Genomic DNA, 23944 nt, shown 5'->3' on the forward strand with positions numbered 1-23944 from the left:
CCGGGGAGGGCCGCCGTCCCTCGCCGCCTCGGTGACGCGGGGCGCTTCAGGGCCGCGTCTCGCTGCCGCCTGGGCCAAGGCCGGCGCCGGGCTCCCGCCGCACCGCTGGGGTTGGGGCGCCCGGACCCGTGTCGGTGCTGTGGAGCCGGGGAGCAAAGCCGGCCCTGCGGAGGCGTCGGCCGTGCCCGCCTCGGGCAGAGTGCTAAAAAGCCGCCCTTGGCACCCCTGAGAGCAAGTCCGAAAGGGTTTACCGCTCGCGAGCCTTATGTTACTTTTTATTACCATCTCCTGACAGAAACATAGCTTTGTGTGTGTTTCTGCTGCCGGCAGGGCCAAAAGTATCCAGCTTACTGCAATAGTGTCGTGGCCTCTGGTTTGCCACGCAGTAACCTGCGCCCTGCGCGGGTGCAGCTTTGTGGGTTACCCTGGTAAGGGAGTTAAGACGATTGCCTTGGGAAAGCAGAGAGGCGACAAGGTTATTGCTATCGTGGAAGTTCAATGAGTACAAAAATTCTGTTATCAGAGTCCAATTCTAATAGCAAAAGCCTTGGTCTTTTCCCAAAACGTGAGGCTGACCAGGGAGCTGAGAGACAAGCCCCATAGTTCTGCAGTGCCCGAATGGGGTTCTCGTCATTTAGTACTTTACCATGCCTTAAAGTAGGTATTTTGCATTAAAACGGCCATTTTAAATGTAGGAATAAAATTGCTTCTTCTAATATAACTCAGCCGAGGCATCTGTAGTACACATGGAAGTAGTGATGCCAGTAAATCTCCCTAGTTATAATGGTAGAATGGTAAACCTGCTGAGTTTGGCTGTAAGAATTTTCTGTATTGTGTAACCTAAGTTTTTTTCATATTGAGTCCATTGTCCTCCTCCTTTCTTATCCTGATTCACTCGGTAATCTCTGTGGGTCATGTACTGCCTTTGCTTTTCTTTTTTCTTTTTTTTTTTTTTTTGAAAGTGGAGACAGTAATACTTAGCAATGTCCTGTGGATTTAATTACTTATAGAGGAATTCAAGTTGAAAAGCACTATTATATACTAGTAAAGACAATGGTTAATTCCATGCAAGCATCTGCATTTTATTTACATTAAAGTATTTAAAATTATTTTGGTTAAATTTTTTTTTCCCAATAAAGGGTTCTTTTATCACTGAGAACCTTGAACTTGACTTAAAGCCAAGACAAGAGGCTCTAAAGTTCTCACTTGTTTTAAAACATTAGATTTCATGTTAAATAAATATTTATTGTATACTAATTTTTATTGTTTCAAACCAGAATAAGTACTTTTAGAAACTAATGTTTGTTTAGGAGAAAAATAAATATGTTTTTAAAGTCTTCTGGATAAATGTTGTACTTCTTTTTACTTTTAGAGTATGAAGCCGAACAGCCTCAATTTCCAGATGTTCCTGAATCAAAACATGGATCTGTGAGTATAGTTTAAGTAAAAAAAAATCTGTAAAAGGCTAGTTTTAAAAGATTTTAAATAATTAAATGGGAAAATTAGGTACCCGCAGAGTAGACTCATTCATAAAATGAAAACAAAACTACATTTTGCAAACAACTTTTGTGAATCAACAAATGTAATATTCCAGATCATTGCTTTTCTTTAAAGCAACTTGGGTAGCGCTGTGCTAAAATTAGATTACCAGCTGTGTTTGCTTTGTACATCTCGCCGTCTTTTTTTCTGTGACTGTCTGCTTCGTAGGCAGGAGTCTGAAGTATGCAAGGCTCTCCTTTGGGGGGTGTTGCAAGCAGACTGAGCGCTGAAATACGCAGGAGAGGCGAGGAAGTGCAGCGAAGGGGTTATGTCGCAATTTCACATATGTGATAGGTCACTTAGATGTAGCCATTGAAATTAGTGGAATTAAACCTGATCAAAGTTGTTTGAAGTCTAATTTTGACCAAATAAATTTAGTCTATGAAGACTTGTTTGGCAGACTTAAAAACTTAAGAAAGACAAACTGCTTTAAATCTTTATCCCCAGCAGTTCTAGGAGCAGCAAAATTAATTCTTTTGGGCACCACATACAGAGTTAACTTTTATTTAAATTAGGCATTTCTGTAGACATTTTGTGTTATTATTCTGTATTTAGGTTACTTTGTTATTTTAAAACAATTTTAAGACGTTGTAGTTTAAATTGTCTGACAGTTGGTCTGTTTAGGCCTATCCTGTTTCCCCAAATGAAACTGGCTTTGTTACAGGCTGTTATTAAATTTGAATAGTGAACTCTGCTTGGGGCATTAGTCTGGGCATAATATATTGATATATTTGAGCATTAAAATGAAATAATATACCTTTTTATGTTGATGAACTTTTTTGTTTTTTTAATTTCCAGAAGGATCATTTTTTGAATCTTGCACATATTAAAAACGAAAATCTCTGCGGTCATTGACTTGCAGTGTATTATAAGTGTAGTGGCCTGATCCCACCACCTGCTTTTCAGTAGCTCATAAATCCAACTGAATTTTAAAGTGAAACTGTTCAGATGACATAGTTTTCATAACATGTTTTTATAGCAAACTGTAATGGTGGTGCATTCTTGGGGATAATAGGAGGTATCTGCCTTTCTATGACAGGTGTAGCTCAGTCTCTGTTAGGATTATTCTGCTGGCTCACTGTAACAGTTCCTGCACTCGTAAAAACTATATGTAAAATTGTGGACTATTTTTTTCATGGTATCCATAATTGTTTCTGTATGGGCAAACTTAAGATTTGGATTTGCATCTGCTCTGAATTTGTCTGTCTGCGCTTTGTTTAGAAGGAAAGTTCCTTTTCTTTAAAAGGTGAGTGTCAGGACTTCTGAACAACACAGAAACAAATACATAAGCTTCTGAGTAGAAAAATACTTATTCAGAAAATGTTGCCAGTTTTAATTTTCAAAGAATTACTATTTCTTACAATGGCTAAAATATTTTTTAAATTGTGATATCTTACCATATTCTCTTAAAAGCAGTCATTTACCTTCTGTTAGGTTTGGATGTTTTTATTGTGCTGGAAACTGCAGAATTTTTTAAAGTGTAGTTCTTTCTTTTAAAGTACTCAGAAAATATGGAAATAATTTAATATTTGAATTAGAAGTTATAATTCCATATTTTTTAACTGGCCTTAAAATTTTTCCTGTTGAATTGGCTTCTATATTTTTTTACAGTGTGATTAGGGTATTTATATAGGTTACATTTATCTCGAACAGGTGTCTTTGGAAGCAGGAATATTGCAGCCATTACGTATGGAACAATTTTATTCAGCCGCTGCAGCTGATACTGTTGTCCAACAGTTGCTTCCCATACCCGAGGCAGCCCCCTTTCCAGAACCACCTGATCCAAAAACATGTAAGTAGGGGCATATTATCTTGAACCCTGCTGTGATTATTTTTCTTACATTTGGCAAGGGTTTGTCATTTGTTGAATGTAAAGTGTTAACAGCTATGACACGTTTTCTTAAGTGGAATTTGCATGATTAGTCCCCTGGTCTGTAAAGAGGGAGCCAGCTTGGCCACTTGGTCAATGGAAGAAAGCTCAAATGATGCATTACAAATCAGTAGCATTGTCTAGCTGTTTAGGTACTTCTGTTCTCTTCTGACTAAATGACTTTTTATTTAGCCACTTAAATCAGAGAAAGGCAAGCATTTCTTCTTCTAATTTAATAATGCGAAACTAGGATCAATAGACTAAATAGACAATTGAGTTTGAAAACTACTTTCAAAATATTATCTTTGCCCGTCTGATTACAAATTAGAATGGAAACAGCTCTAAAGTTTTGTTCTTCCATTTTTATCGATTTCTATACTTTATAAAATTTACCAAGTAGCAATGTATTTTTATTATGCATTTTAGCCCTCCTTTTCGTCTTCTCTTCCATTCATTCTTACTCATTAGGAATTCCGGTTGCTAGTCAGAAGCAGTGTTACCCTTGGCTTTTATGTATATAGTGTCCTTCCAATTATGAACATTTTCTGGCAGTATATGAACCAATTAAAGGTATAAAGCAGAGAATAAATTCAGTGTTTCATCTGTCTTGCCAGAAGAGAACATTTCTATGACTTAATCTTTACTGACCACACCAAAACCTGAATACTTACTGAATGGCAGGCAATCTGACTTTAAATCAAGGACAGCACTTCAGCCGATAAGCCACCTCTGCTTGCCTGGGATCCTAACCCGTTTTGTTTTGTTCACCTTTCTGAGGGAAGTGCTCTTGCGGCTTCATACAGGATCATGCTCCCTCTTCTCTCTGGCCCAGTGAATTTGAGTTCCTCCATGTGAAGTGTCTTCATCAGAAGACGTAGAAGGCTTCTCCACTTAGCCCAGTTTATAAGTTGATGGTGAAAGGTTCCATTAAGGAAGATGGAGATGTGAGGAAAAGCTGAGAAGGAAACAGCTTGAGTCTCTCAGTTGAGCAAGCATGTAGCCATTAGGCTATATGTAGAGCATGGGCAATAGCACCACTGTTTTTTTGGTGATGCTGACCGCAGCTGCTTTCTTCTGCGTGGAACTCAGTGATGCCAGTGTGGGTGAGCACATGGGAAGTATGGTAGGTAGACCTCACGTAAGTGCAGTGCAGTCAAACATAAGAGAGAGATGCCAACCCACACAACCTTCTCAAGGTGCAAAAATTTGGTATATGGAGTCATGTTCAAATTTCTGAAGGATCTGGCAAGTAGGAAGTAATTATGAGAAAGAAATCACAGCACCACTGAAATGTAAGCTTTGTTTTTTCCTCTGTCTAGAAATTCAGTTTTACAACCAACTCTGTTACTGCAGATTGTAAAAGGACATGAGTATAGATACCAAAAATGGTCTACCTATAACAGCACTGAGTTCAGTGCAGGCTAATTTACTTTTCTTTCTGTCAGGGTAAATTAGTCCACACTGCTTTTCATTTCTGTGGCTAAACTGCTTCTGGTATCTGAGTTTACTCATTTAAAACTAAGTCTGACATCTCTGAGGCACACTGTAGTTCACAGTGTTGAAGCACCTTTAGTTTGAAATTTACTCAAGTTTATGTTGTCTTGGCTGAAGAGAAGTGAAGACAGATCCGTGGCTGTACCTGAACTGAATGAATCTGTTTAGTTCAAGCTGTGATGGTATTGATAAAATGACTGATACCTAGTTTATGATATCTAATGTTTGTCTTTTTGTGAAATCTAAGTGCTTACCTGTAAGTGAAGACTGTACTGTTTTGCTCAGGTTCTACTCGAGAATACTTAGAGTATTACATATTTCCAGTACTCTTACCCGGAATGACTGAACTTCTGCATCGAGCAGAGAAGGAAAAGTGTTTTGAGGTTAGTTTTTAGTTTTCAGTTCAAATCATTGGCACGGAGTTACAGTCTTTTATTTCACAGGCAGTATTTCTTTATTTGGTCTTCTGCAAAAAAACCAACCACAATAATATGAAATAACATATCATGAGTTGTTTTGGATCTGGTCTTGAATGTTGTTCTCTCCAGTAATTCAGAACAGATTGCATGCTACACACACTTGATCGTTATGACAATCTCTAACTCACAACAAATCCTCCTTAAATATCCAGTTGTATCTAGCCTAAATAGCATTGTATTTTAGAGAAACAGGCTTCCTTTCAGATTAATACACATCACTCATTTGAGGGTGATGTAAAGAACTTGAATTTTACTTCATTACTCAATTATTTTTGCTGGTCTGGCATCCTAATAGAGGTACATTTTGTATTTCAGCTTTTTAACATTCTGTGTAAATTCCATTTAATTGGAAAGCAGGGTATTCAGCATTAATGAGCCTATAAAAATTGCACATTTTAAAAATCATTGTTTGCTACATATATTTTTATAAATTTGTTTTCAGTGTATGTGTGCGTAAGCATATCTAGGGAGACACTCCTCATTGTGTATAGGGATTGCTTAAAAAAGCATTAGAACTGGTGCAAACTAAAGCTCATTGAATGAAGGGATGTTACCGAGAGACTACCAAGCCTCGTACAATCCACTGATTATTATCCACTGCTGTTGTTTCACATGGGCACCAATGATACAGCCAAGAGCGGTCTGAGGAGTATTAAGAAGGATTACCGACCCTGGGAGCGGCAGTAGGGGACTCTGGAGCGCGGGTAGTTTTTTCATCAGTTCTCCCAGTCAAAGGAAGGGGGTTCGAAAGGGCCAGTGGAATCTGGCGGATCAACAAGTGGTTACAGGACAGGTGCCACAGCCAGGGGTTCAGCTACTTAGACCATGGGACTCGCTTTGAGAAACCTGGTCTGCTGGGGGCTGATGGGATCCACCTGTCAGAGAAGGGGAAGAGCATCTTCGGTCATAGGGTTGCCAAGCTGGTGAAGAGGGCTTTAAAATAAAGTTGCTGGGGGAGGGGAGCCTCAATCCATCCCACTCCTACCAGTTGGTTGCCAGTGCCAGCAATAGATGCTCAGAGCCTGGAGAAGGATCACAGGTCAGCAGGAGAGCACCTGAAGAGCAGCACAAAGGAATTCCAGCCAGGGAGTCAGCTTCATCGTGGGCCCAACTTAAATGCCTCTGTGCAAATGCACACAGCATGGGGAATAAACAAGAGGAATTAGACACATGCGCATGCCTGCGGGGTTATGATCTTATCGGCATCACAGAGACATGGTGGGATGGCTCCTATGACTGGAGTGTTGGAATGGAAGGATACAGGCTCTTTAGGAAAGACAGGCAGGGGAGACGAGGAGGGGGTGTTGCCCGCTGTGTCAGTGACCAGCTGGAGTGTATGGAGCTCCACCTGGGGAGGGATGAGGAGCTGACCAAGAGCTTATGGGTCAGGATTAAAGGGAGGGCAGGGACAGGTGACATTATAGTGGGCGTCTGCTACAGGCCACCCAACCAGGAAGATCGAGTGGATGAGGCCCTCTATAGACAGATAGGAGCATCCTCACATTCACGAGCCCTGGTCCTCATGGGGGACTTCAGCCACCCCAATATCTGTTGGAAGGGCAACACAGCAAGGCATAAGCAATCTGGGAGGTTCCTGGAATGCATTGATGATAAATTCCTTCTCCAAGTGATAGAGGAGCCAACAAGGAGAGGTGCTATGCTGGACCTTGTTCTCACCAACAAGGAGGGGCTGGTGGGGAATGTGAAGCTCAAGGGCAGCCTTGGCTGCAGTGACCATGAAATGGTGGAGTTCAAGATCCGTAGGGCACCCGAGGAGGGTGCACAGCAAGCTCACTACCCTGGACTTCAGGAGAGCAGACTTTGACCTCCTCAGGGATCTGCTCAGTAGAGTACCATGGGAGAAAGCCCTGGAGGGAAGAGGGGCCCAAGAAAGCTCGTTAATATTCAAGGATCACCTCCTCCAAGCTCAGGAGCAACACATCCCAACAAAGAGTAAGTCAGGCAAAAATGCCAGGAGTCCTGCATGGATAAACAAGGAGCTCCTGGGCAAACACAAACTCAGAAAGGAAGCCTACAGAGGGTGGAAGCAAGGACAGGTAGCCTTGGAGGAATACAGAGAAATTGTCCAAGCAGCCAGGGATCAGGTTAGGAAAGCTAATGCCCTGATAGAACTAAATCTGGCCAGGGATGTCAAGGGCAATAAAAAAAGCTTCTATAAGGATGTCAGTGATAAAAGGAAGACTAGGGAAAATGTGGGCCCCCTCCAGAAGGAAACAGGAGAGCTGGTTACCCGGGATATGGAGAATGCTGAGGTACTCAATGACTTTTTTTCGTCAGTCTTCACCGGCAAGTGCTCTAGCCACACCACCCAAGTCACAGAATGTAAAGGCAGGGACTGGGAGAATGAAGAACCGCCCACTGTAGGACATAAAGGTTTGAGACCATCTAAGGAACCGGAAGGTGCACAAGTCCATGGGAGCTGATGAGATGCATCTGCAGGTCCTAAGGGAACTGGCAGTTGAAGTTGCTAAGCCACTATCCACCATATTTGAGAAGTCGTGGCAGTCTGGTGAAGTTCCCACTGACTGGAAAAGGGGAAACATAATCCCCATTTTTAAAAAGGGAAAAAAGGAAGACCCGGGGAACTACAGGCTGGTCAGCCTCACCTCTGTGCCTGTCAAGATCATGGAGCAGATTCTCCTGGAAACTATGCTAAGACACATGGAAAACAAGGAGGTGATTGGTGACAGCCAACATGGCTTCACTAAGGGCAAATCGTGCCTGACAAATTTGGTGGCCTTATACAATGGGGTTCCAGTATCGATGGATAAGGGAAGAGCAACAGATGTCATCTACTTGGACTTGTGCAAAGCATTTGACACTGTCCTACATGACATCCTTGTCTCTAAATTGGGGAGACATGGATTCGACGGATGGACGACTCAGTGGATAAGGAATTGGCTGGATGGTCACACTCAAAGAGTTGCAGTCAACGGCTCAATGTCCAAGTGCAGACCAGTGACAAGTGGTGTTCCTCAGGGGTCAGTATTGGGACCAGCACTGTTTAACATCTTTGTTGGCAACATGGACGGTGGGATTGAGCACACTCTCAGCAAGTCTGCCAATGACACCAAGCTGTGTGGTGTGGTTGACACGCTGGAGGGTAGGGATGCCATCCAGAGGGACCTTGACAGGCTGGAGAGGTGGGCCCATGCAAACCTCATGAAGTTCAACAAGGCCAACTGCAAGGTCCTGCACATTGGTTGGGGCAATCTCAAGCACAAATACAGGCTGGGCGGAGAATGGACAGAGAGCAGCTCTGAGGAGAAGGACTTGGGGGTGTTTGTTGATGAGAAGCTCAACATGACCAGGCAATGTGCACCTGCAGGCCAGGAAGCCAACCATTTCCTGGGCTGCACCAAAAGAAGCGTGAGCAGCAGGTCGAGGGAGGTGATTCTCCACCTCTACTCCCCTCTCGTGAGGCCCCACCTGGAGTACTGCATTCAGCTCTGGGGCCTCCCACATAAGAAGGACATGGACCTGTTGGAGCAAGTCCACAGGAGGGCCATGAAGGTGATCAGAGGGCTGGAGCCCCTCTCCTATGAGGACAGGCTGAGAGAGTTGGGGTTGTTCAGCCTGGAGAAGAGAAGGCTCCAGGGAGACCTTATAGCAGCCTTCCAGCACCTGAAGGGGGCCTACAAGAAAGCTGGAGAGGGACTTTTTACAAGGGAGCATAGTGATAGGACAAGGGGTAATGGCTACAAACTGAAAGAGGGTAGATTTAGATGAGATATAAGGAAGCAATTTTTCACTATGAGGCTGGTGAGGCACTGGAACAGGTTGCCCAGAGAAGCTGTGGATGCCCCGTCCCTGGAAGTGTTCAAGGCCAGGCTGGATGGGGCTTTGAGCAACCTGGTCTAGTGAAAAGTGTCCCTGCCCATGGCAGGGGGGTTGGAACTGGTGATCTTTAAGGTCCCTTCCAACCCAAACCGTTCTATGATTCATTGTATCACGATAGCCTAACTCACAGACCCCCAGCAACAGATTAGGTACTGGGAGTTGTGGGGTTTTCCATCATTTCTCCTATTTTCTCCACCCATGGAAGTAATTTTTTTACTATTTCTTTCCTACTCTCTGCCTGTCATCCACACTTTCCAATGTAAAACCTCTCTACATTTTTATGCCTGCAGCTGAGCCTCCTTAATTGCAGCTTCATAATATAAAGAGCAATTAATATAAACAATAATGAAAATATCTCCCTTTTTCTACATGATACACATCTGAAGAATACAGTCTGTGCTCTTGGGGTTATAAATTAAAATGATAGCAAAGTGAGGAGGACTTTGTGTTACTAGTGAGTTATTAATCATCTTAGGTCTTGATTACCTCCTCTCCAACTACTGACATTGACTTCCTGTTATAGGCATGTGTATATATGATAACAGACGTGGAACAATTTGTAAAAATTACATGTGTGCTATTTGCCACTGACCGATACATGCCTGGCACAGCCAAAAATACACAAAGCTTACCATGCGTGAATGGACACCCCAAACTCACCTTTCAAATCCCAATCTGTACATTTAGTAACAGTAAGTTATTTCAGTTTTTGCTCAGTCTTCACAAGATTTGTGTGTGTCTATAAACTGATTGATTTATAGATGTGTGTATATGTATTTGTAACACGTGATTAATGCAGGTCAAATAGGAAAATGGTTCATTTACATGTCATTATGGCATGACATCTCTGTATGTCATTCCTGCCATCATATTTACATTACCTAGCCAAGAGCAGATTGAACATATATATTATTCATCACACTTCTAATTAAATCTATATTAATTCATTTTTTTTTTAAAGGAAGCACATATCATTTAACAGGAAAAAGGCATGTCTTACAGCTGGCTTAAAATACAGTCCTTGATAGATGTTACATATTTCTGAAGGCAATAAAACAGCACTTAATACAAAAATATGAGAATTATTAGAAATATTTCAGTTTCAAACTCAGGACAAATCTAAGTTACTTTGTCTATTTTTAATCTGAGAAATTTTGCAGAGCTTCAGTGGTACATAGATTAGAAAGTATCTGTTCTGAAAATGGATTTTGTATGGGTCTATGTGTTGCTTTATAGTAAACTAATAAAAACAATTTTTTTTCTAATGTATAGAAACTTCATAAAAATCAGCACGTTATCAAAAAGACACTAAGTGATTTTTGTTGCTATATGAAGAGATGTCCTGCTATTGGGGAACCAAGTTTAGGAAAGCAAGCTTATGTCAGATGATCATTTTCCACAGTGAGATCATGTCTTCCTCCTTCTGAACAATAACTAGTAAAACAATAGCTCTTTATGCTTGCCATATAACTGGATATTTGTGTTCTTTTTCATTACTGTCCAGGTGCCTGTACTTGGATTTTCTGTTTCCGTATCTGACTCAAATACGTAATTTCTAATTATACTTTTGTTTCATTAGAAATGTGTTGTTCCATATGGGTTTGGAGAAAAAAACATGCTATACTTTGTATAAAATTGTTAGTGCAATTACTGGAACTGATTTTTAGGATCAAAAACTGAGCCCTTAGAAATCCAGAGAAAGTTAAGGAGAGGGAGAAAGGATCTTGTGATAAACACACCAGAAGATAGAAAAATAGGAAGAGAACAAAGAGTAGAAAGATTGACAGAATTCATGAGAGAACAGGAGAGGAACATGATTAATTGTGATTAAGCTAACTGAAATCATGAAGGATGAGAACAGAATACTGGGTTTGAATTTTGGCTAGACATGAGTCATTAATGCCTGTAAAGGGCATCTATATAGAATAAACCAGTGGAAGATAAATGGAAGAAGCACTGGAAGAAAGGGAGGAATAATCGAACTGACTGCCGTCAACGTTGAATGAGCCTGGGAGAAGAGAGAGGGAATTGCAAGGGAGAATGAAGAGTGGGTTTTTGATGAGAGGGACTAAAGGTTTTCATATTTTGATGGGGAATGAAGATGAATGAGAAGAGAATGAAAAATTAAGTAGGAGAGTTGTTTAGCAATTGAAATTGTGGTAAGGGAGAGCAGATCATGGGCCCAACAGAGGAGTTCAAGGAAGAGACCAGAAAAGATGCATCCCTGTCTGGAAAGGAAGAATTGTAGAAACAGATGGGAAAGTCAGGAAAGGGAGATGGTTATGCTGAAAGTAGTCATTTGTGTAGGAGAGAAATCTGCAAGATCTTATTTGGAAGGTGGTATAGAAACATAACAACTTAAACATTTTCTTTAAAATAGGCTCTCTTGCATTATGTAGTGCATACAAAAAATCTGAAAAGCAAAAACCTAGAAAAACCACCAGCTGCTAAATACATTTGCAGACTTCAAACTGACATAAATATGAGAACAGTCTGCAGAAGCGTCGTTTTTAAATTAGAGATGAAAGAAACCTATTGGGTTGCCCAGTGTATTCCCTTGCTAATTTTTTTTCCCTGCCATAAGTTCTCCTGTGCTTTATCCTCTCTGCTGTCAAATGTCTCCAGGGGAAAGACTATTTTCTTAAATCTTTTCTCTCATGAGAACTGACTAATGCATTCATTTTTCAGCATTAAAACTGAACAATGTTTAAATGTTTTTATTAGCATAACTCTGTTTTTTCTTTCTCGTTAGGGATCACAGAAAGAGAATGCTGTATCAGACTCTGTAATGGAATATATTATATCTTAAAGTATGATAGATCAGGGAAAGTGAATGGAAGAAGGTTTCCTAATGAGTTTGCCATCTCCTGATCACTAGTATTTTTGCATGATTATCAGCAAGCACATCATATTTAAACTGAAAAATGGGAAATGAATTCTGAGTATAAATAGTTTATAAACACATCTGCAGGTTAACAATGCACATTGTGCAGATATTTCCTGTGTTTATCCTGATTCACGTAGCATAGGAGGAATGTGTCAAAGGCAGGTCAATTTATGTCATTTTCCCTTCTATAAATGTTGACTGCTGTGCAACTAATGATTTAATTCAGTAGCAAAGCGAACTGTTTCCTGGCAAAAAAATAACAAAATAAAAAAATATTCAGCTTGACCAAATTTCTCCCTGATAAGTTCACTGGATCTAACAAGGATAAAGCAAGATGAATTTGATTCCTTTGGTGATGACTGTTTTGACAACACTGTTCTGATCGTTTTTTCCCGTTGCAAAGGAAAAGTAATTTACTTAAAACAGATTAAATTACAACTGCTAGATTAAATTGAATTTTGTTGTCAAAGTATAGAATTTCTTCTCTGAAACAATTCACTAAGTAATGGGACCCAGTTTCATACTGTGATTGAGAATAGCTGTACAAACACAATCAGACTCTGCTATTTGTTTTCAGATTCTGTTCAAGTAAAAATTTGTCCATCTAACATCTAAAATGATCTGTAGAAAGCTCTACAGTGAAGGTGGTGGTCTCCTAAAGCTTAAGCATTTGGGTTCTCACAACAGTATCTGATAATTAGCATGACAAGTGTGAAAATTCCTGAAGGAGATGTGTTTCTTTGCAGCCAAGCACTCTAATGGAGCGCTACATGAACCCCAAAGCTTTTGTTGTCATGAAACAGATCATAAAGGCACATGGGGTTCAGGACTGATAATTGTTTTGCAATGTTCTCTTTTTCTGTTCTTCTGCCTTTTTTTTTTTAAGAAGTTCTCTTTCTTTTCTGTGGAGTCAGACTGTCTGCCAAGGATAAGATTCACTTAGAAAAGTGAAAGCTTCCCTGGGTATCATCTAGGAATGCCATGCAGTCTAGCTCTAAACTTCACATTTGTCATCCCCTAGCTACATGACTACCCTGTATTCTTCACTGTGCAGTCAGCACCTCACCTAATGCTCCTCTTCCACTTCACCTGTGGCTGAAGTAATATACTGACCCCCAAATTTTGCCATGTGCTAATACCCCAAAGTGAAAGAATTATGCCATGTAGAGCACTTTTTTCCTGCCTCTCCGTTCACATGCCCCAGTCCTTTTTGCATCATATTTTTGTAGCACAAGGAGAAACACAGATGGTGAGGATAAAGCATAGAATAAAGTCATTTGTCATGCATTGAATTTCCAATTACATATTTATTGTATTTTTCTTAGCAAGTGGTAGTATTACCTTCATTTCTCCCATTTTAATCAAGACTCCAGCCTCTTTCATGACATTTAGCAGTTCCACAAGTGTGTTTGACCAGTGTGAATTGTTTTCCTAAAAAGTAATAATTGCAGTTGAATCTCCCATTTGACAGGGTAAGTATTACTGGATGGGACCTACACTTTCTCTTAGCTAAATGGCTGCTATTTTGATAAAGCGCTCAGTGTCTCTGTTCTGCAGGGGTTTAATGTCTTTTTGTGTTCACTCTGGCTGGCTGTGTGTTAACACATCTCATGTAAGAGGGGTTCAGATGATACTAGTCAAGCTTTTCTGTTATTCTGACCAGAAGTCTACATTATATTCTCCACATCATGGTTACTCTGGTTTGTGATAAGCAGAATAAGCACCTGTACTCATTTATAGATTCAGTCTGTAAAGATGGAATGTGGAGAGGACATCTCTAAGAAAAGGAAGGCCCTAATCAATTCTGTCTTGATCAAAATTCATGCTTTGAATTTTGAACTCAAAATGTATTTTGCAGCATGCAGTGCTGTCCACCTAAACAAGTACTGGCTGCATGAGTCGCTAAGGATAACCCACTGCAAAGCATTTTGCAAAATTCTCTTTGGTGGTGAAGAAGTCTTGCAAGCGGGAGCAAAGGGCACAAATGGTTTGCTCCAAAGCTCCAGGTTTTGAATGTTTTACCTGATTCTCTGTAATGCGCATGGTATCTGTGGTTGTGGCTATACATACGCCTTGTTTCTGCCTTCCTTTCTGGACTACCCAACAGATGATTTTGTCTGAGCAGCCATACAATAATCTGCTGTGTGTGTGTCTTAAATATTCACAATGACTTCAAGCTGGTTCTGTGCAGGAGGAAACGATATTCTATCAATGTTCCTTCTGTGCCTTGGAAGCAATGAAGTATTTTAAGTTTGATAAAGAACTTTGAACAAAATGGCAAGTAACTTACAATGTATTTTCACATATGACTTCTGTTAATTTCTTTGCAATGAGATTGTGACTTAGAAAGAATACCATTCTGAGATACTTGTTATAGCTATACTGCAGCAAATATCCAGATAGTATATGTAGAATTTTCTCACTAGTTTTTTGACTTGACTTGAAAGCATTCCACAAAATTTCTAAAATTTTGGCTAGGCCACTGAATGTTGGCAGTAGCAATGTTGAAGTAGACAGAGTAATGTACTGTATATTTTATTTAATAAAAGCAGTCAATTTAGCTTCTGTTCCTCTCCAGTAGTAAAAACATGTGACCAATCCAAAGATAATAAATAATTTGAAACTATCTTCTATCTTTAGAGAAAAAGGACCAAATTTATTGCCTGTGATTTCCTAACTGAGTGGTTATACAAGTAAGTTGATCGTGGCTTTTACTATTAATTATGCTCAATGATTCAAAGGCATTAATTTGCAACAGAATAGCTACAATTTAAATTAATATGAGTTGTTTTCTTTTTTTTTTTCTTATCAGCAAGAACCCAAAGAAGAAAGATGAATCATTCACAGAATTTTTTTCCATTCCTTTTGTTACTGACTGGCTAAAGGACCAGTAAGTTATTGCAGTACTCAGAGTAACCTTTTCTGCTTTTATTCTTTTTCCCCTGTGATTCCAAAAAAGTAATAGAGCTTCGATGCGTTACAATTGTGCCCTCTAAATGCCCTTTACTGCATGCAACAAAGAACTATGTGATGCTTTCTAACTTGGTAGTGTATTAGTTACAAAGTGTTTTGTACCAGAATTGTTCACAGAGAAATTAGTTTAGAATTCTTAAACATTTTAATTGTAGAGTGCAGGGCATTCAAATAGTCTGGCAGTATTATGAATATCTTTGTACTAAGAAGCAAAGCGGTGTTTTTAATGTTGCTTCCTACTATGGAAATCTTTGAGGATATACAGTCTAGAAATTCTTCCTCTAACTGTAAGCAGCTGTTTTCAAAATACCTGTAATAATCCTTGGCGTCAGGATGCATTTCTGCATTTCTGCAGATATTTATGACTTTGCATCTGAGAAATGAACACTTGTTTTGGCAGCCTCAATTGTATATTCCTCAGTATTCCTGTAGAACCAAGCTACACAGTAGTTTTTAAAGAAATGTTACTGTCTTTGAGACTGCATTTTGTTTTAAAATGTAGCTGTTGTATGAGAAAAGAAGAAAAGTAAAGTAATAGTCCATAGTGAGCGAATAAGAAAATTACAGAGGTCAGATTTTAAAGAAAATTTTCAATTTGAAAACTAAATTGGAGGCTAGGTTGGTGGTTGGTGAAAACTTAGAGATTAATATCTTTGTAGGTATGTTTACTTCATTACACTATGTAAGTGGAAATTGAGCTTTCTTGAACTCTTGTCATGTGAAACTTAGACCCTTGAGTCACTGATCCAGCAAGAGGAAAGCTCCTTGACATTCACAGGTCTTCAGAGAAAAACTGGTGATTGTGGCATGAACAGTTAACATTGACTATCTTAAAGGTAGTCATGTGGTCAAAGTTGTGTAAGAAGTTTCTGCGGCAAGAGGTGGACATCTTTGGAGAGTGACCCATTTCATCTCAACTCTGATACCTTCAGGTACCTGCTACTGCATCATACTGCCCAGCTGCTGTTGTTCAAACCTACCACTGGTGGGACACTTCTAACAGTTTCATTCTGTAGACTAGGTCTGGTGAACAAGATTCTCGTTTAAGGCAGTGAATTTTGTATTTTGGAAACTGATTATGAACTGCAGTGAGGTTGTCATACTTAGTTCTTAAGCATACTGAAGAGCCATCGATTAGTAAGGCAGTTTTGATACCAATGAATCGTGAGGATGGATATTTGTACCTAAGGTAAGTATCTAAGATCACAGTTTCACAAACGTTTCTCTTGGAAGTAAAGCTGACCTAAATGGTTCCCTGCTCTCTCCCGTTCTTCACCCCAACCCACTTGTAGGCAACCTAATATCACCCTGTCTGTTTGGTAGCATGCTTGGTTATTCTGGTCAGGGACCTCCTCTGAGTTAGAAATCTCTCTGCCAAAATGTGAGAGGAGGGTTTGTATAGCTATTTAAAATATAGATAATTTCTCCAATCTCTTTCACCTGGGAGCCTGACAAACCTTTGTATTGGCACAAACGAAGGATTAAAATGAAGGGCTCAGGACAAGGTGAAGAGAACAAATGAGCTGGTAAAATATAGAGGTGGTGGCAGGAACTGCTTAAGTCAGCTTTGCCAACAAGAGAAATACACTGTGGAATCACAGCCTGAATGACTCATAGCTTCTGTTAGTTCTTGTGCTCCTAAATAACGTAGTGACAGCTCCACAAGGACACTGAAGTGTCAAAGTCCTACTTAAATTGATACACACTTGATCTTAAATCCTAAAAGCAAGTAGGCCTTTAAAAATAATAATTATTAAAATTGTAAAACTATTAAAAACCAACTTTTTGTGAACTTATCTTAAAATTACAGATTTCTTAACAAATATTGCTTATGAAGTAAGTATTATTAGAGCGAAGTGAAAGATTGCAATATTAAATAAGAATATAAATGAGAGAATTTATTGTTATGTCCTTCTGGATATGTCATAAATAGTTTATTATTATATCCTTTCAGATATCACATTTAAAATGTAATTGATTCTATGCTTTTTATTGTCAATTCCGTTTTTATTTGTAAAGGACTTTTCATTTTTTAACAGGATTTATGAATATGTAAGAAACAATACGCTAAAAAATGCTGATCAAATTTTGATGGGAAGCGTCCTTATCCCAACTGTTTACATGGCAGTAATAAAGAAAAAGTAGTAAAAAGCGTTGCTGCAAATTTAAGGGGTAAACTCATGTGTTGCTTTTTCAGTTACTTGTCTAAACTTGGAAAGCATTCTGAAAGGTCTGTGACATAGGAATACATTTCTATACTGTGTTAAAATAGGGTTTATTAGTGCAAAGCGGTCTTCATGCTTAAAAAAAACCCCAGCAAACCAAACCCAAAAAAACCCAGAGGGATAAATTTTTGTTCTGTTGGAGATCCAGCTTTTTTTAATATATTCCATACCTGAGTATGACTTTTTTGGCTTTCCTCCAGTGCCTCCAGTTTTTTCTTTGAAGCTCAATTTTTTTTCAGAATAGTCAAAGCCACAGTCTTACGAGCCTCACTCTCTGTATGATGTGTTTCTAAATGAGATCTTGCAGCCTACTTTTCCTGTATAAGGAGACCCAAATGCTGCATCGGTTTCCAGAATTTTAAATGCAAACATTGTACCTTCAAAAGCTGGTTGCTGCAGGTGAAGGAGCTTGTAAAATTTGAATTTGTTTCCAGCTTTAGTATTTATAATAATTGCTATGACCTCAGTAAATAAAAGCCTCAGTATAGTTACCTTATCTTCCACGGGGTTCTGTATATTACCAGTAGCACTGACAAAATTTTATATCCCGTGGGAATCCTTGGTTCCCGAAGCAGATTTCAAAAGAAGCAGCAGCCTCAGGACTGACTGGTAATCTACATTTCATGTCCAGGAGAACACAAAACATTTCTGTTGCCTTGAAGGACAGCTGTACCTTTCAGAGGACAGGAAACTGGAGTTTTAACAAGAAACTAACGAAAGTTTTTGGAAACTTGCTGAGATACTTACTGGTGTCCCTATTCCTACATTCAAGACTGCTGATATAGCCAAGTAAAGTAAATAGAATTAGAGCCTTGAATGTTTTGTACTCCTATAAATATGCTAATGAGCAACACAGTTGCTTTTTGTCAGCATTTTCCAGTGGTGTTTCTGGTTGAATAGCAGTGAAGCTCAATCGCAAGTAACCAAGCTCTATGTACTGAATCAGGGACAGGGAAAGAGTGTGATCTGTGTTTGTGCCCTGATCCCCCTTAAATTTTCCTTTCCTGGCATAGATAGGCTGAGTCTTTATTCTGAGTATCATCATGGGAGTATCATTACCCAACCTTCTTTAGCATATCAATGAAAGAAATATGAAGAAAACAATAAAAAATAGTTCCACTGCTCTGAAAAATACTGATATCATAAAAGTCTACTGTCACATGAATTTAATAATATGACAGTATTGTTCAAGTTCACCTTCAACCCTTACATTCAATGAAAGAGAATAGTATATGGATCTAGGTTAGGAATAAGTGTAAGTATTTTCCTGGCTGTTGAAGATCAGTCTTTGTATGCATATTTTACAGGGGTTACAGGAACTGAAAATGTATTTTATAAATAAGCATTCATTCACAAGAATTTATTTATCTTCATTTTCACATTTTCTATATAGAGGTATTTACTTGATACTCAGTTCAAAAGGACACATTTCCTGGTTTAATCTATCTGTGTGTACCAAAACAAATGTGCAGATACAGAGAAAATAGATTTATCATGGCTTTAATGAAGTGGACAGCTAAGATAAATATATATATATGTCTATAAATGATTACTAAATCTGAAGTAGTGGCTTTTTGCCAAATATCTGTATATATATATACATACATTGATTTTTTTTTCTCCACCCCCCCCAATATTTTAATTAGGTGAAGTCTGCTGGTCTCAGCTGCCTTTACAGTTGACTTCATTGTCAGTTCTCAGATGGCCAATAGGGGTAATTTTACACGGGTGACTGATTTCTTTCTTTCCATAATGTGCCCGGTTTCTACAGGCTTTGCTTTCTGCACACTGCTGTATTTCACTGGTTTGTCTCTAAACCAGCCATGTTTAGAGCATATTTAATTTGCATCAAGGTTTTTCTTTCATTTTCTTCAATAATTTGAGCTTTAAGTTTTTTTGGGGGGCGGCAGTTTATGATGAGCAGCACATTTAATTGTAATAACAGAAAAGTCCAACAAATATGTCTATATGGATGTTATTCTGTGTGGATCCAAGTAAAGAATTGCCATTCCAGTAATGTGGCAGAATTCAAATTAATGAAGGAGAAAATTTTGACTTAAAAAAATACAACTGTGTGTTGGAAAATTGCACAAAGTTTATGTATACAAGACTTATGTTGTATAATGGTGTTTTATAAGGTTGAGGTTTTATGGCTACAAATCCTGATGCAGTGTTGCAACTTGTCTTAATTATGTAAGTATTGTCAAAATGGCAATGGAAAATTGAAAACATATTAGGGGTTTGTGACATCTTCCTAATGTTGCTGTTAGAGCACTAATTGGAGATTATTTTTGCTGCTGTTTGTTAGTTTTTTATGTTTGCAGGATACAAGGTCTGATCTAAAGTGCACAAACATAGGTGGAAATTTCCCCCTTGGCATGAGTGGACTTTGGAATAGGTCCATGTTTGGTTTCCTTCAGTCCAGGACCACAAACATTCTTACAGAGTACATAAATATTGGTCCTACAAAAGAAAAAACTGAGGCAACACATTGTGACTTGCAAAATATGTAGCAAGTATGCAAGCACAGAAGAAAGACTTGAGTTTTATCATTAAAATGGCTAAGTCTTCCCCAAGCAGAGAGCATATTAAGAGGCAAGAAGGCCACTATAATTTTCAGACAGAGCTTAAGACAAAAGATTCTTGCTCTGTTGTTATTTTGGCATGTTCTCGCCGCTAAGAGTTCTTGCTGTGCTTTCTCTAATTCCTCTCGCATTCTCGTTACTGTTCACCTGTTCTGCCTCATTCTCCTGTCTGTTATATGACTCTGCCTCCCCACTTCCCAGCTTTCTCATGTTGGTTCCACACTATCTATTTTTTACCACATCTTTTCTTCATTATAAATAGGTAAATAAGTATATAAATAGTTTGTATGTGTTAACATTGTATGCATATTATCACTTTGACCACTTTAATAATACTTCTGAGTGTATTTTATAGTTTCATTATACTGTAATATGTTGCATCTTTTTTGGTTTTGTTTTGTTAGAATTATGGCTGAGACAGAAGTGAAAGAGGAGATTTAAAAGTGAAATGTTTTATTTGTTCACAACCTATAGCCTTTATATTTGAGAATATTCAAAAGACCAAAGTGCGTTCAAAAGACCAGCAAAGCAGTGGAAGATGCAGAGAACGGAGAGGGGCAAAAGGGGTCAAAATATATATATATATATATATATATATATTTTTTATTCTTCACTTAGCTATTGACAGTATCAAGGAGCTTTTAATTGGAGAAGCTGATAGAGAAGAAGAGTTCAGACAGTTAGCAGGAGTCACCCTTCAAAATGTCTGCTCGTTTGCACTTCCTTTCTTCAGAAGATTAAATTTGGTTATTCCCACATTCACAGTCCTTCAAAAATGTACCCCTCATATAATGCACAAAAGTGTTTTCTTATATATTGTAAGGATTTTTTTCTCCAGATACTTTTCTCTTATTCTAGTGCATTTAGATTACTGCGAAAGAAAGCCAGTAGTTAGTAGTTTCTTTCTGGGTGTTGAATAGTTGTATTAATACTAACAATGTTACAAAGAAAGGTCTGGGTTCACACTCAGTTTGACCTGTGAAAATGTTCCAGGGTATTTTTGTCAAGTGTCTGTGGGAATATTTCCCTGTAAACCTGTGAGGCTTGTACAGTGATAGTGTAATATGTGATTAGTATATCAAATTGGTTTTAAATACCAGGTCAGATAAATCAGTACTTCGATGTCTGATTGTTTATGAAAAATCTTTTTCCTGCTTTTTGGGTAAATGATCTTAATAGTGTCTATAATCAGAGATTTTGGAGACACTTCTTTTGAATCAAAACAACACTTTTTCATGGTTGCACACTTTTGCAGCTCTGGAGAAGTATGTAAGAAGGAGGACTTAATATGGTAATATTTCTAGATTCTCCGAGAAGGAATGAAAAATACTGAAAATATAAAAGAAAACTAGTTTGAAAAATCTCCAGAATAATTTCTTTGATTGTTCAGGCCAGCATATGAACTTTTGGAGTACTTTCCAAACCAAAGACTTTCTCAGAATCCTTTTTTTAAGAGTTATGCAGATCACCATGGTCATATACTTGCATGTCTTACATTTCCCTATTCTTCGGTCTGTTCTTTTGTCTTTTAGATTATGAATTTTGCAGTGACTCTGTCATTGCCTGTGTTCACACATGATATAAATATTCAAAAACAATAACCATCACAGTCAAATTAAAGGTGAAGTGGTTGTGGCTGTTTAATATGGCAGTGGCTGTCGTACTGAAACTTACAGGCCTCCAGAAGACCTGCTTCTTCTTGTTAGGGTTGCTGAGCTTCCTAAAACCAGAGAGAAACCCTGAGCACTCACTGGCTGCACCTGGGCGTTCCACTGCCACCTGCACACCAGCCGCCCCGGGCACTGATGCTCTCTGCAGCTAGCACAGCGGTCCTGCAGGCAGCTAGCTGTCAGGCTGCTGGTTAAATTTGGTGGTTGTCTGTTACTGTTAGGGAACAGATTTGAATAAAAAGAGCAATTACAAAATCCTGAATTATACACAGTGAAAATTTTGCTTGATTAAATTTTTTCTTATATTTCCTTTTCAAGGAAGGAATCAGACCTTCTATTTGTAGGACAGATTGGGAACTTAATGACAACTGGGGTTTCTGAACATTACTGTGCAAAAATACTGACTGTATACAGTGTCCATCATAGGACACCCATAGGTTAGCTTGTCTGTTTTGGTGACAAGATAAAGGAGGGTCTTTTTTACCCCCTTCTTGAGAGTTCATTGAGAAACCCGGCTTCTGTCCATGAGGAAATCAGATACATGTCTTCAGTAAGAACCTTTTTCAATACCTCATATGTTTATTTAATGCAAGTCTGCTTTATATCTTCTGGGTGCCAAATTCCACCTGCATAATGTAGTATAATTAGTAAGTATCTCACATAATCAGGATGTTACAAATTTGCTCAGAAAGCAAGATACATGTTCCTGGGATTTAACTTTCCTCTGGTCAGTGTCTGCTTTATTCAGATTTGGTAAAATACAATACTTAAGAAAAATCATTTTACGATGCTCTTTTACAGGTGCAACGTATGTTAAACAATATATCTGAGATATATATCAAAGTAGATATCAACATGTTTAATGTGTGGGCTTTTAAGATTGTGCATAATCGAAGACTAAATAAGCAGAATACAGCTAGTGTACATTCTCCTGTCAGTTTTAATCTTCTTGGAGGCATACAGCTGTCTTCTGCCACAAATGACATATTCCCTCTTTTCGTAGTTCACTGCTGAGGGCTGATTGCCTCTGCTCAGATTCTATTTTTATTTGACCCGAAGCCAATTGCGTATATTCTCTCAGACAAAACTGGACCTGGCATGACTTCTGTTCTTCATCACTGCCCTGCTGAAATGATTGATATTTGCCAGTGACTGTCACACTGAAAATTTCTTGCTTGCTTTTATATTGGTTTCTCAAATTTAGTGTTGGATTATAAACTAGACATTTTTATAATTTGAAAATGAAAGCAAATGAATGCTAGAGCCAGCCTTGCAGGCTAGGAGAAATCTCAGTTTGTTTCTTTAGAGATGTACTCACTCTTAGAGAAAGTTCAATGTCTTTGATATAACTGCAGTAAAATATGTAGGTCTTTCTGTGATTTTCCCACTCTAAGTTTTGGTTTTCAAAAAGATCAAAAATAGAACAGAGGATGAAAGCCTATCAGCCAAACCAGCACAGACTAACTTCATATTTTTAAATCTGATTATAAGAAGCAGTTTGCTCAGGAAGCCTTGCTTGTCCAGCACTTAAAATTTCCCTCGAGTGGTAGAAATGCTAATTAATATTCACAGAGCTAAAACTGTTCAGCTTAATGGCGAGACTTCTTTTTATTTTTGTCTTATTTCTACTCTTCCAAACAGACCAAGGTTTTCTTTCACATTAAAATAAATGTAGGCCAAAACCCAGCTGACATGATGATGAGACCAATTTAGCTAAGTACAGAGACTGAAACGGTGTAGTCAGTTTAGCATTAGATAATAGTTAAGATTGTGCTCTAAGTTGAAATGCTCCTTCAGTGAAAACAAGCCCTAAGAGGATGACGTCAGAGAGCACAGGAAGCTTACTAGGGCAGAGACTAATATGAATGAAATTAAGTGAAAAGAAAATGTAAGCTGTCAAGCCTTCCAGCTTGAGCTGTAATATACTGTAAAATAAATTTCCAAAAGAAAGGGCAGATGTAATGTTTTAGCCAGAAAATGTAAGACTGCATAAATAATAGTTTGTTAATTGATGGTCTTTGCAGTATATGTGTCATGATACTATAAATACTATAAATAATGTTCCTGCGTGGGTTGCATGTGTCTGTAGTTTTGGTAAAAAAGACGGTTTACAACTGGTATAGACAAAACCATATTTGATAGTTAAATCCAAATGATTACTGCATCCAAATTCATACGCTGTGGTTTTCCAAGTCAAAGCTGTGTTCAGTCTGTGTCCCATGCAGGGAGAGCGGCTCTTAGCAGCCGTTCTAACACTGTGCCAAGTCGACTGTTTATAACCGGTATTTTCGTGAGTTGCAACATTATTACCCTATAGTTCATTAGCTTTAAATTGCATTTATTATAAAAGAAACTATACAA

At 38.6% G+C, this 23944-nt stretch overlaps 1 protein-coding gene across 4 annotated transcripts in view; it reads left to right on the plus strand.

Moving 5' to 3' along the window:
* Positions 1 to 23944, plus strand: part of IQCK (IQ motif containing K) — a 58397-nt gene that overhangs the window by 187 nt on the left and 34266 nt on the right. For all 4 annotated transcript variants that reach the window (XM_087732138.1, XM_087732135.1, XM_087732137.1 and 1 more), the window contains exons 2-6: positions 1373 to 1428; positions 3193 to 3331; positions 5189 to 5286; positions 14771 to 14823; positions 14943 to 15020. In XM_087732138.1, the coding sequence (XP_087588264.1) occupies positions 1373 to 1428; positions 3193 to 3331; positions 5189 to 5286; positions 14771 to 14823; positions 14943 to 15020 (424 nt within the window). The remainder of the gene's footprint in view (positions 1 to 1372; positions 1429 to 3192; positions 3332 to 5188; positions 5287 to 14770; positions 14824 to 14942; positions 15021 to 23944) is intronic.

This window comes from Nipponia nippon, unplaced genomic scaffold (genome assembly GCF_047370975.1).
Source record: "Nipponia nippon isolate SJK-2023a ecotype South Korea unplaced genomic scaffold, ASM4737097v1 scaffold_5, whole genome shotgun sequence".
NCBI lineage: Eukaryota > Metazoa > Chordata > Aves > Pelecaniformes > Threskiornithidae > Nipponia > Nipponia nippon.